This window comes from Tursiops truncatus, chromosome 12 (genome assembly GCF_011762595.2).
Source record: "Tursiops truncatus isolate mTurTru1 chromosome 12, mTurTru1.mat.Y, whole genome shotgun sequence".
Classification (NCBI taxonomy): Eukaryota; Metazoa; Chordata; class Mammalia; order Artiodactyla; family Delphinidae; genus Tursiops; species Tursiops truncatus.
In genome coordinates this window covers 48,140,507-48,152,710 of record NC_047045.1, presented here as the reverse complement: position 1 = coordinate 48,152,710, position 12,204 = coordinate 48,140,507, and the positions used below count along the sequence as shown (strand labels likewise).

Below are 12,204 nucleotides of genomic sequence, written 5' to 3'. Positions count from 1 at the left end.
ACCTGAAACTAATATAATATTGGAAATCAATTATATGTCAATAAAATAAAAAATAAAAAAATTTTAAAATAAAATAAAATTTATAGGGCTTGATATGGTGAGTGGTAGAAAGTGACTCAGGTATTTAGCTTAGGTATTTGGACAGATAATAATGCCACTATTGGAAGATAGGAATCTGTACTTCCTGTAGAGGAAAAATACATTGGATGGCAAGACATCGAGTTGTTTCTCTATGCTGACTTTGTGGTGATTGTGAGACATCTAGGCTGGAACTAAGTAGAGTGTGCAGGCTTGGAGCTAAAGATCGGGCAGTTCTGGAAGCCATTTAAGTAGAAGAGCTTACCCAAGGGTAGCTAATGAGAAGATTGCTGGTAACAAGAAGTGCACCAATATTGAATTAACAGAGCCAGGAAAAGCGATTGAAAAGGAGAAATCAAAAGCATGAGAACAAGGATTAGTGGATGTCAGAAAAGCATGAAAGCAGACACTTGCAAGAGGGTGGAAGTGTCAGTGTCAGACAGTGATTAGGATCAGACTGTGAGGCCTGAAAATGTTATGCAACCAAGAGTTCTCCGAGGACTTACCTGTAATGTCAGTAGAATAGTAGGATAGAGGCCAGAGTTAATAGGTTTAATCTGAATCATAGTGGATGACAATGCTTTCTTAAGACTGTATGTAAATGGAAGAGAAGAGGAGAATGAAGTTAGATTCTTTCTTCAACCTTGTACCAAAAAAGTTCCAGGTGGGCTAAGCATTGAAATGTAATATTAAATCATGAATATAAATAAAATACAAAACTCAAGTGACAAAATACAAGGACAAAGAAGGCTTTTTGAAATATGATGGCAGTGTCATGAATTAAAAACACAGAATATTTATACAGATATCAAAACACACCATAAGCAAAATTATGAGAGGAGAAACTGGGAGGTGTGGAATAGGTGATTGGCAAATTGTGTGAGTATTGATTGGTACCTAATATTTGTATGTTGCTTTCTAGTTAAAGAACCTTTTTCCATATATCCTTGAACTTAATTATCGTAGTAATTCTGTGAGGTAGGTATTTTTACTGCTGTTTTATACTGGCAGACCCAGAACTTGAAACTAGATTTTCTCCTAAATTCAGTCCTCTTTAACTCTGTTAACAGTCACTTTTCTTCCATTCGTTCATTCACTGCTGCAGAACACATTCTGCAAGCCAGACCAACACAAAAAGTAGAGAAGATACAAGTAATCTATGTAGACTAGGGAAATGTGACATAAATACAGTGACAGAGAAAATTTTACAGCATTGTAAATGAATATTATTTACAAATATGCTAGTTAATTTTCAAATTTAAGGAAAACTGATGTCTTCCTATGAGAATTTAAATTTCTAAAATGACTCAAAGTAGTTGAACAACCTGGCCAAACCAATTATAGCCATGAAAGAAACTGAATAGTCCAACATGTATCTAGAGAGGCACTAGACCCAGAAGATTTTCATGGATGAATTATACTAAATTTTCAAAAAACAAGTAAATCTTAGCTATGAAAATATTTCAGAGCCCAGAAAAAAATGGAAGCTCCCAGCTCATTTTATGAGGTTGGCATCTCTTTAAAGATACTAACAAGATAAAATGCTACCATCACTGGAATTGTTCAGCATGTGCATATATCTGCATGGAAAGGAGACAGGAAGTTGGGGGCAGGGGATTTCGGGTCAGAGAGGGGATTAAAGAAGGATTTTCAGTTTTCTTTGTGATGTCTGTATTTACAGTGAGAAATACTCAGGTATTATTTTTTAATTACCAGTTGTCATTTCTGTAGAGTTTTGATAAGCTTAGCTGTTTTATAAAAATGAGATTTTTACTTCGTAATATTTTCTTAGATAATTGAAAGTATTTCATTTACTGATTTTATAATAGTTCTCATTACTTGAGGTCTGCTTAATCAACAAATTGTCTATTAGCTCCTAATTTCAAGAGTGTGTGAATTCAACTCTTAACAATTTCAAGACACACATTTTTTATGGAAACATAGAGATCACAACATATCCTAATTTAAGCTACATTTACCAGCTTATCAATATTGACCTAAATCTGTCACTTTTATAAATAGATGGAGAACAGGGCTCAAATGAAATATAAGTGATTCAATTTTAGAGAGCAGTTTAAAAAATATTTTTGTCTAAAAGATCCTTTTTTCTCAATCTTGGGTATGATCTTTATCTTCAATTCTTTTTTATAGGTATTTGATTATATGATAGAACCAGGAATTCACAGGAGCTTGAGGTATCCATGTATTTACATGGTTGCCATGACAAAGGGAAATCATAAATATAGAGGTCTTTTCAAAAAACAACAAATGAAGACTATCATGGTTGAGTGCTTCTTCCAAATTCATCAAGAAAGATCGATCAGTAAAATTACATCTAAAGAAAAGACTTCAAGAAAACAAACGTGACTGTTTGCTAGTCGATTACACTGAGGTGTATTAAAAGTACTGTATTTACTTGCAGATTGGCCACCTCCAAGAAATGGTAAGCAAAAGTGAACAAGGTCTTGGCTCTGCAGAGGGACTCATTGCTAGTCTTCAGGACTCCCAGGAAAGACTTCAAAATGAGCTGGACTTGACTAAAGGCAGGCTGAAGGAGACCGAGGATGCTCTATTAAATGCTGAGGTAACGTCATTATCCTGTTATAATCTAAATATCAGTGAGGTAAAAATATAATTTACTTTGCTTAAAGTTTATTACAAATATCACATTTGTATATAATTATTATTCGTTTCCTAGGACTGCCATAACAAAGTACTACAAACAAGGTGGCTTAAAACAACAGAAATTTATTCTCTCAGAGTTCTGAAGATTGAAAGTTCAAAATCAGGGTGTTATCAGGGCCATTCTCCCTTTTAAACCTCTAAGGGAGGATCCTTCCTTGTCTCTTCCAGCTCCTGGTAGCCCCAGGCATTCCTTGGCTTGTGGCAGCACAACTTCAATCTTTTCTCTGGTCTTTGCATGGCATTTTTCCTGCGTCCTCACATCTTCTTGTAAGGACACCAGTCATACTGGATTACGGGCTTACCCTATTTCAGCGTGGCCCCATCTTACCTAATTACATCTTCACTGACCCTGTTTCCAAATAGCATCACGTTCTGAGGAACTGGGGTGTTAGGACTTCTACATATCTTTTTGGAAACACAGTTCAATCCGTTTACAGTTAGTACGCACAGTTCTTTTACTGGTAAGAGTTGAACTCTCATGCATAGCAACTAAGTGATTCTCTGTGACCTACAGATTTTGGAAAAGATTTGTCTTTCCTCTTCAGGGTCATGAAGCAGAGCAAATATTTAGACTGCATTAGAAGGTAGAGAAATGAACCATACAACTAGGGGGACAGTAGCTAGAGATTTATCATTTTTTCTTTCAGAGAGATGGTTTAAGGCGTGGGCTCTGAACTCAGATTGGTTGGGTGTGAATTCTGCCTCTGTCACTTAGTGTGTAACTTTGGGCAAGTTACTTTTTCTCAGTCTTAATTTCTTCATCCACACAATGCAGGAGAGGCGGGAGATGATGAGAATGCACGTCACACTGCTGTTGTCATAACTGACTGAGGTAAACCATTACAGCACCGTGCTTAGCAAGATAGTAAGCACTCAGTAAATGCGGCCTTCAAATTTTATTTTTTTAGCTTAGAATTGGATTCAATTTCATTTCTTTAAGTTCCTTGCTCATATTTACATTGTTCTTCTATCAAATAGTAGAACATAATAAAAAACTTAAGCAAAACCTTATCAACTGTTCATTTTCTGTTCTGCTGGACAAATTTAATTGAGCAAATATAGGTGCTGCATCACAGTTTACCATAACTTTGAGTAAGCTTCTTAAGAGCGAGTGTTTTCTTCTTTTCCCACCCCAATAATGTCTAATAAAGTGCTTTGCATTCAGTAAAGAAATACTCTTTGAGAAATTCTACTCCATTCAACACTGTCTTTGGTGGAAAAAAATAATTCTTAGAGGCAGAGTACTTAGTGAAAATGACAGTTGGCTAAGATGGCTGAATTCAGGTTTCAGTACTTACTGCTTACTAGCCAGGTCAACAGTTTCAGCACTGACTTGCTACTTTCCCATCAATCTGGATATACCCCTCAACAATGCTGCAATGTGCTACTGGCAAGTGGGTGATCCAGCAAGGGTCATTGTGTTAACAGAAGGATGGACCATCATCTCTTCCTTTTCCATTGTACCCTAAGAGCAGCTACACTGCTGGCAGGGATCGATGGTTGCCAGTGTTGTCTAAACAGGTCATATCCAGCCCCAAGCTCCAGAAAACCACTTGATTTATGCTACTCTACAGAGATTTCATATATATCATAATAACAGTAAACCCATGGACCACTGGTTTGAAGTTACAGGATGAAAATAGAAGCCTAAATTTCTCATGATTATTTTAATCACGTCAGTGAGATACAACGATATTGCTTAAGCTTTGTAGATAGCATACTTTTGATATGAATGGGAATGAATTTTAACAGCGTATCTGCCTAGGTAATGTGTGTACAGGTGAAGATAATTGAATTCTTAGATACCTATGATATGAAATATTTAGTTAAGATTATTCATTTAATGCTGACTTCAAACTATTAAAATAATTTGCAAACTTTTAAGCCTTAATAAAATATAGTTTGCACAAGGACATTTAAAATATTAAATGGATACCATGATTTTATTGTCAGAAAATCTCAAGTAATTGTCATAGATAGCACTATCAATTATTGTGCTGTAGAATTTAAAAGTTATAATGCAAGCACTCTGTTATTTGAAATAAGCAACAGTGACTTTGCTTTTGAAGACTAGTCTTCATTGAAAAGTTTTTATTCTTCAGAGTGAGCTAGAACAAGAAAGGCAACAGCATGAAGAAACACTTGCTGCCATGAAAGAAGAGGAGAAACTGAGAGTGGACAAAATGGCCCATGACTTAGAGATAAAATGGACTGAAAACCTTAGGTACATTCTTTACTCAGTAATGTAATCTTACCTATACAGACGTGCAGAAAATGGTTTTCTGTCATATGGCTTATATTGTCTCGTTGTTGAAGCTGTAGTAGCAGCATTTTTAATGAATTTTTCCCATGATTAATTGCAGAGAAATTGGAATTCTCTTTTTCTGCTTAAATATAGGTTACTTTTTATTTCATTTCCTGGACTATAACATAGGAAGAGTACTCACCTGAAGTCAGAGGACTTATTGCTCTAGTACCTATTCTGCTGTTAATAATTTGATAAATAAATGATCTTGGATAAGTTACCAATTTACTTTATGGTCCTTAGCTATGAAATAATCACCTCTTATTCTGAGTTGGCTTTTGAGGAGGATTAATTAAATGCTTAGAAAACCTGCAAGAAACTATACTGCAGTTATTGAGAGGAATAATTCTCTTCACAAATTAAGTGCATTTGTTCTATTTTAGACAAGAGTGTTCTAAGCTTCGCGAAGAGTTAAGGCTTCAACATGAAGAGGATAAAAAGTCAGCGATGTCTCAACTTTTGCAGTTGAAAGAGCGAGAGAAAAATGCAGCCAGGGACTCATGGCAGAAAAAAGTAGAAGATCTCTTAAACCAGGTAATTAATAGTCTGTAGATTATGGAGGTTCATTTTCCTTGACATTCTCTAGCTACAGAAATATAAAACATTGTATGTTAATTCACTGTATTTTGTCATTTTTCATCGGGCAAACTTAATTTTTTAAATGTATAAAATCAAGGAGACATGAACTTATGAAACCGTGTGCTAAATAATTATGTTACATCTGCAGTCCTAAATACTGAGAAGCACTTACAGTTTTTTGGTTTAATATTTGAAATGAATGCATTAAAGATTTTAAATGGAAAACTTCTATTTTTTGAAAGTATAACATCTTTTTCCAAGCCACTAGATATCATTTGGGCAGTGGAAGGTAAAATTTATTAGATGTTATTCTGATTTCCTAAACTTACCAGAAGTGAGTAATTTACTTTCTCACCAACAGGAAGTTGCCTCTTATGCTTTAAAATGACATAAATGAAAGGTGGTTTTCTAAATCTATCTTCTTATGTCAGGCTTGTTATTTCCAGAACATTTATAACTATAATTAAAAGAATTTGCACATTTTCACTCATTTACACAACTTCTAAATTTATGAATTCTTAACAGTCTCCTGCAAAGCCAGTAATTAAATAGGACTGACTGCATGAGTCACCACTTGATAAGCAAGTGCAGAACTTGGACAAGAAGCAGCTCAGCAATTTAGTGCCAGAAATCCACTATTATCTTTCTATTGTGATCATGATGGATTTCAAAATAAACAGGGCAAGCCTTTTGTTAGATTATTTATTACATAGGTACATACGTGCAGTGTCCTTCAAGAGTACTTTGAGCCTGCCAATTTGTGACTGGTATTTCATAATAACTTATAATGTTACTCTGGAAAGGGAGTATACCTACATGAATATTTATGAGCTTTTGTGAATAAATAAATCTGAAACCTTTGAAACAAAAATAGGAAAACAACAACTCTCATTAGAAGTTGGTCAGCATGTTAGCGTTGCTTATTAGTTACCTTCTGTATACTTACATTACATTTCTACTTCGTGATCTAGGACAAGTTTTACTGGGTAGAGTGGTACTACTCCTCTATGATGTTCTGTACTTTGGAAGATTTAATTTTATCATATAATTCAACTACATGATAAAAATGGAAAACATCCTTAAAAGTCCTCCTTGTTTTTCAATCAGGAAGTATTGACATAGACATTTTCTGGCTAGATTTGGCAATGTAAAGAGGGCCCACCACTTCTCCCACCTGTTTTCTATCAAATTATTTTATTCATTATTCATTTACTCTTCCTTATATTAAATTGTCAGATTTCATCCATGCTTCTCTGATATTCTTTTCTTGTCTTGTCTTTTTTTTTTTTTTTTTGATACCTAGTCTACATTGTTCATTCCCGAGAGGACATAATGCTTTGCATCTTGTTCGAGGTCTGTGCATCATAAAATACTTTATTACATGTGGCTCCAATTTTTACTAGCTTGATAGAAATAATTTTTTAATCAGTTTTCAAAGCAGATTAACCATAAATATCAAGATAACCAAGAATTAATTGCCTCCAAAGGTAAAACTGTTCTGTGCTGCTTCAGGCCATCAGGCCATTTCCAAAATTACAGTATCTTCCTTTCTCGCCACTTCTAAAATATGTAGGCCACACACATTACCGTAGATAAGCTGGAAAATAGCTGTTGCATCCAGGATTGTCTACCTGAGGAAAGTTAAGAAAACAACTAAACAAAGGATTTCACGTTAAAGTGAAAGTGGGTATTATGTTAGAGGTTTCACTCTTTGTAGACGTATGAGATGACAGCGGTTCTAGCAAGCCAGCAATTTTTTAATGGAACTTTGTTTTGGAAAGAAGACCCTTCCTGGCCCTTTGGATCTTGTTCTCTTGATTCTTTCTGATAGTTTCCTAGAGGCTGTGCTCTGACACCTGCTCCACCACTTTCCACTTGCCTGACTCCTGCTCAGCCCAGCTCCTCAAACCTTCCACCCCCGACCCTGAGCGCTACAGCCACTCCACTCTATTCACCCAGCACAGCCTGCACCCCTCTGCACTTAGGGAAAACAGATGTGGCTTGGGGTTTGTGACATTAAGGAAGTAAGAGGAGAGAATAGAATGGGAAACAGCCAGGGCCTAGACAGAAGCGTATGTTATGAAAGGTATGAGAAGATCTGCATTTTCATGTATTTTAATTATTTCTGAGTGAACTGAACACAAGTCTAACTTCTGTGCCTTAGTATATCATCCTACTTAGAGCAAAGAAGAATTTGTCTTTCACATGAATTTAAACTCTTGAGAGTTAAATTTGATTTAAACTAACCCTCATAGCCTACGTATCAGAAAAATGGGCATAGAAAAGCATAAGAATTTCACTTTTCTTTAATCAGATGTTTTTTACTTTATGAAAAGTTCCAAAAGCTATTATTTTCATTCTGTGCTCCAATCAGAGCCTTTTTTTTTTTTGCTGTACGCGGGCCTCTTACTGCTGTGGCCTCTCCCGCTGCAGAGCACAGGCTCTGGACGCGCAGGCTCAGCAGCCATGGCTCACGGGCCCAGCCGCTCCGCGGCATGTGGTATCTTCCCGGACCGGGGCACGAACCCGTGTCCCCTGCATCGGCAGGCGGACCAATCAGAGCCTAATTTTATATCTTTTAGTTTTCTTTTAATAGTTCATTGTGTTCTTTTTTTCTATTCAATGATTACACTTTAGTGCAAAACTAATTATGCTTCCTGGGCTGATCAGAGCGTACATTTGAATTCCTTGAAAGTAAAAGAACTACATTGTTATTTTTCAACTCAGTCTAAAGCAAAGCGATTATATAGATTCCCCTGTGATCGTATTTTCTATTTGTGATCCTAAACTGTCATCATTTATTTCTTTATTTCACCTTTTTCAAGGCAGATTTAATTTTGGAACCAATATGACTTCATATTCTAATGCCCTCATTCAGATCAGTGGACTGAGAAATTTGAGAGACACACGGATCATTCAGGCATAAAATTATGGAATTTTGTAGTTCATGTGTGACTTTCCATTTTGAACTTTGAGGCCCCAAGGTCATTTAGCTGGTTTTAGTGATGTATATGACACAATTTTTACTCTCCACATATTTACAGTGTAATAGGGGAAAGATTTGTATACAGATACCTACAGTAAAAGTCACTGTGTAGTAAGTGACTTTATAAGTGGTCTGGACAGTTCGTACTGTAGGAGCAATGGTGCAGCAGCTCTACCAGCTCACCAAGCTTGTCATGCACATACCTTCTCAGCTTCATATTCAGGGTCATCACGGCGGTGGCTTGCAGTCATCCATGGTGGGAGTGTTTACATCACAGATACAGCACGTGCTACAGCTGAGGGCTTTGTTTTTCAGAAAGCTGTTAAACATTTACTAACATACTGCTGGGTAGGAGAAAAGAGTAGAGAAGGAGTAGTATAACCAGTGCGATTGGGAAAGAGTTCATTGAGGAGGTCAGCTTTAGTGTGACTCTTGAATAAGGTGAAGGATGAACACAAATATTTTTATTCATTTACCAAACGTTTAATTGAATATACTCTTATTTCCCAGGCATTGTGAGAAATACAGAAAAATAAGAGGACAGCTGGGGAGAGAGATCATTGTGAAAAACTTTGACTTCTAGGCTTGGGAGTTCAAAGTTCGCGCAATAAGCTGTGAGATTCTATCAAAGGTTTGTGGACAGAGGAATAACATGCTGAAATTTTTATGTTAGACAGCTTAATATGGCTGTGATGTTGAAGTGAGGATGAAATGGAGACATCTCGATATAAATCCCTAAGTTGAAGTGTCTGAAGCAGACCTCTTGAATGCGTGCCATGCACCCCTCTGCCATGCCAGCCTAAGGCAGCCCGCCCCTCCTTAGACCCCTGCCGTTCCTCACTGCTCAGCCTCCTCTTTCACACCAAACAGCCAGCCTGTCAGCACTTCCTGCTCTCTACCTTCAGAGTAAGTAAGCGCGGATCTGCCCGTGTCTCACCACTTCCTGCACTACCAGCCCAGGCCAAGCCATTTGCAGTTCTCTTCTGCACCGCACCTGGAACCTACATTTGGTCTCCCTGCTTCTCCTCTTACCTACCTACAAATTGCTTTCCAACCGGCCAAAGTGGTGCTCTTAAAATTTTAAGTTGGGGCTTCCCTGGTGGCGCAGTGGTTGAGAGTCCGCCTGCCGATGCAGGGGACACGGGTTCGTGCCCCGGTCCGGGAAGATCCCACATGCCGCGGAGCGGCTGGGCCCGTGAGCCATGGCCGCTGAGCCTGCGCGTCCAGAGCCTGTGCTCCGCAACGGGAGAGGCCACAAGAGTGAGAGGCCCGCGTACCGCAAAAAAAAAAAAAAAAAAAAAAAGTGGGATGAAGTTATTCTTCTGCTTCAAATCCACCAGTGGCTTCGCGTCGCGTTTAGAACACACTCCACACTCTTATCATGGCCTGCAGTAGCCTCGTGATTCGGACCTTGTGATTTGGCCTCTGGCTGCATTGCCAGTGTCATCTTCTGCCACTTTCTCCCTTCCTTTTTTACAGTCATACTGGACTACTTAGAGTTTCTGGACCACACACACCAAGCTTAATCCATCTCAGGGCCTCTGCATCTGCCAGTCCCTCCAAACGGAATCCTCTTTCCCCAGATCTACATGGCTTGTTCCTCAATTTGTTCAATTCTCTGCTCAGATCTTAACTCCTCAAACAGATCTTCCTTGACCATTTTAAATAGCACCCGCTGTCACTCTCTGTCTTCTTATTCTGCTTTGTGTTTCTTCAGAACATTTGTTACCACATAGCATCATATTGATTCCCTTCCCTGTTAGAATGTAGTTCCATGAGAGCTGGATCTTTATCTGCACTGTTCACTGCTGCATCCGCGGCAGTTTAAACTGTGCCTGGCATGTAGTAAGCCCTCAGTAGTTGCTGAATAAGGAAAAACTGAGGCATGGCATCCAAAGAGGAAGTTGTCACATATATGAAGTACAAATAATTCTACCCAAATGGCACCTGAGTTAAGTTTATTTCACTGAGAATTACCAGAGAAACTGTAAAGGAACAAATCATGTAATTTGATGGAATACTTTGGTAAAGGAGAAGGAAATGTTAAAACTGACCCAGGATTTGAAACCAGGATAACGAAAAGAAGACCATCGTCTGAGACAGGGAGGTCACGACAAACCACTTCACTGAAGGGGGCTGAGGTGGTGAGTGTGGTTTTAGACGCATTGATTCTACAATCCCAGGGTATTTTGGCATTTGTCACACTCAGTAGGAAAGAACAATGACATGAATAAGAAACAGAGCATTAAAATCAATGCTCTTGATCAAGAGTGACTGAAAAGCCAGTTTCTTAAGGCTGTTGCAGACCGCTTTCTGGTTTCTAGACTAGTGCTGTTTAAAATGGTAGTGACAGGCCACCTATGACTGTGCAGCACTTGAAATGAACTTCATCCAATTTCAGATGTCAGTGTAAAATTTATACCGGGTTTCAAAATTTTAGTATAAAAAGAGAATATGGAATGTCTCACTAGTACTTTTTATATAATTTCATGTTGAGATGCTAGTGTTTGGGATATATTGGGTTACATATATGCCTAAAAATAATTTTACTTTCTTTTTAATATGGCTACTAAAAAGTTAAGATTACATATGTGGCTCTGAATTATAATTCTATTAGCACTGGACTAGACTATTTAGAATGCAAAATTTTGAGTAAATTTGGCACTATAAGCTCAGGACTCATTCTGCTGGCTCTCTCTCTTAACTCTTTAAGAAGTTTTATGTTAGGAAGAAAGGAATTCTCTCTCTTTAGAAATCATATTTGTGTCTATTGAAAAAAGATTATATTTTCATCAGTTTTATGACCATTTTAAATGAGTAACGGTACTATCTTTTAATGGAAGAAGAGCTGCAAGCAGATTCTGAGGTAGAAGGAATAGAAAAGGACTTGGAATAATCATCTCTTCTCAGCTAATTCGAACCATGACCTTGACAGAAGCCCTAAGCAGTGCCAGGAGATCAGTGAAGCTGACCCTGAAGGTTCAGAATCCTCTCCCAAGAAATTAGGAGGAGGGCAGGAACTATGTAAAAGAAGCATCAGAGATCCAGCCTGAACCCTGGGAAAAGAGAGAACTTGGGTAAGGAAGAGGGAAGTCAAAGGAAGAAGAAGCAGGAAGACGAAGGGAAATACCATGGAGAAAAGAGAAAAGCCAGCTAGAACAGAGAGTGGGAATAGCAGGCATGGCTCAGTTTTGCTTTCTCAGAAAATGTGGAATGGAATTAAGGTCTACCAAAAACCAACCAACATCCATTATACGTCATTCTTCCTACTTCAGTTCCTGGATTCAAAGTTAATTTGCAATGTTTTCCTTAGTAAATATGGAAGTTTAAAATTTTTCTTCAGTCAAAAAAATTAATGACATTCTTACTTCAACTATGTTATATCCTCTTTTATCAGACCTATGTTATTTTTCTGCTTTTTTTTCTTCTAAAATAAATAGTACTAAATTGCTTTCTGAATTAATTTGCAAATCTAAAAATATTTAATTTTCTTTTCCCTGCCAAAAACTCCCTTTTGCAAATTTAAGTCTATCCAGTTTTTATATTGACATCTTTAGGAGAAGAGAGTGAA

At 37.5% G+C, this 12,204-nt stretch overlaps 1 protein-coding gene and 1 long non-coding RNA gene across 6 annotated transcripts in view; one reads left to right on the top strand and one right to left on the bottom strand.

Moving 5' to 3' along the window:
* LOC109549080 (uncharacterized) overlaps positions 1-12,204 on the bottom strand; it is a 122,411-nt gene that overhangs the window by 1,833 nt on the left and 108,374 nt on the right. The window contains exon 5 of the long non-coding RNA XR_004529239.2: positions 585-669. This is a non-coding gene — a long non-coding RNA (uncharacterized lncRNA). The remainder of the gene's footprint in view (positions 1-584; positions 670-12,204) is intronic.
* FAM184A (family with sequence similarity 184 member A) overlaps positions 1-12,204 on the top strand; it is a 122,186-nt gene that overhangs the window by 76,479 nt on the left and 33,503 nt on the right. For all 5 annotated transcript variants that reach the window (XR_004529238.2, XM_073789534.1, XM_033867665.2 and 2 more), the window contains exons 7-9: positions 2,501-2,662; positions 4,866-4,987; positions 5,452-5,602. Coding sequence is in view for 4 of the 5 variants with exons in the window: in XM_073789534.1 (XP_073645635.1) it covers positions 2,501-2,662; positions 4,866-4,987; positions 5,452-5,602 (435 nt within the window). In the remaining variant the exon portion in view is untranslated. The remainder of the gene's footprint in view (positions 1-2,500; positions 2,663-4,865; positions 4,988-5,451; positions 5,603-12,204) is intronic.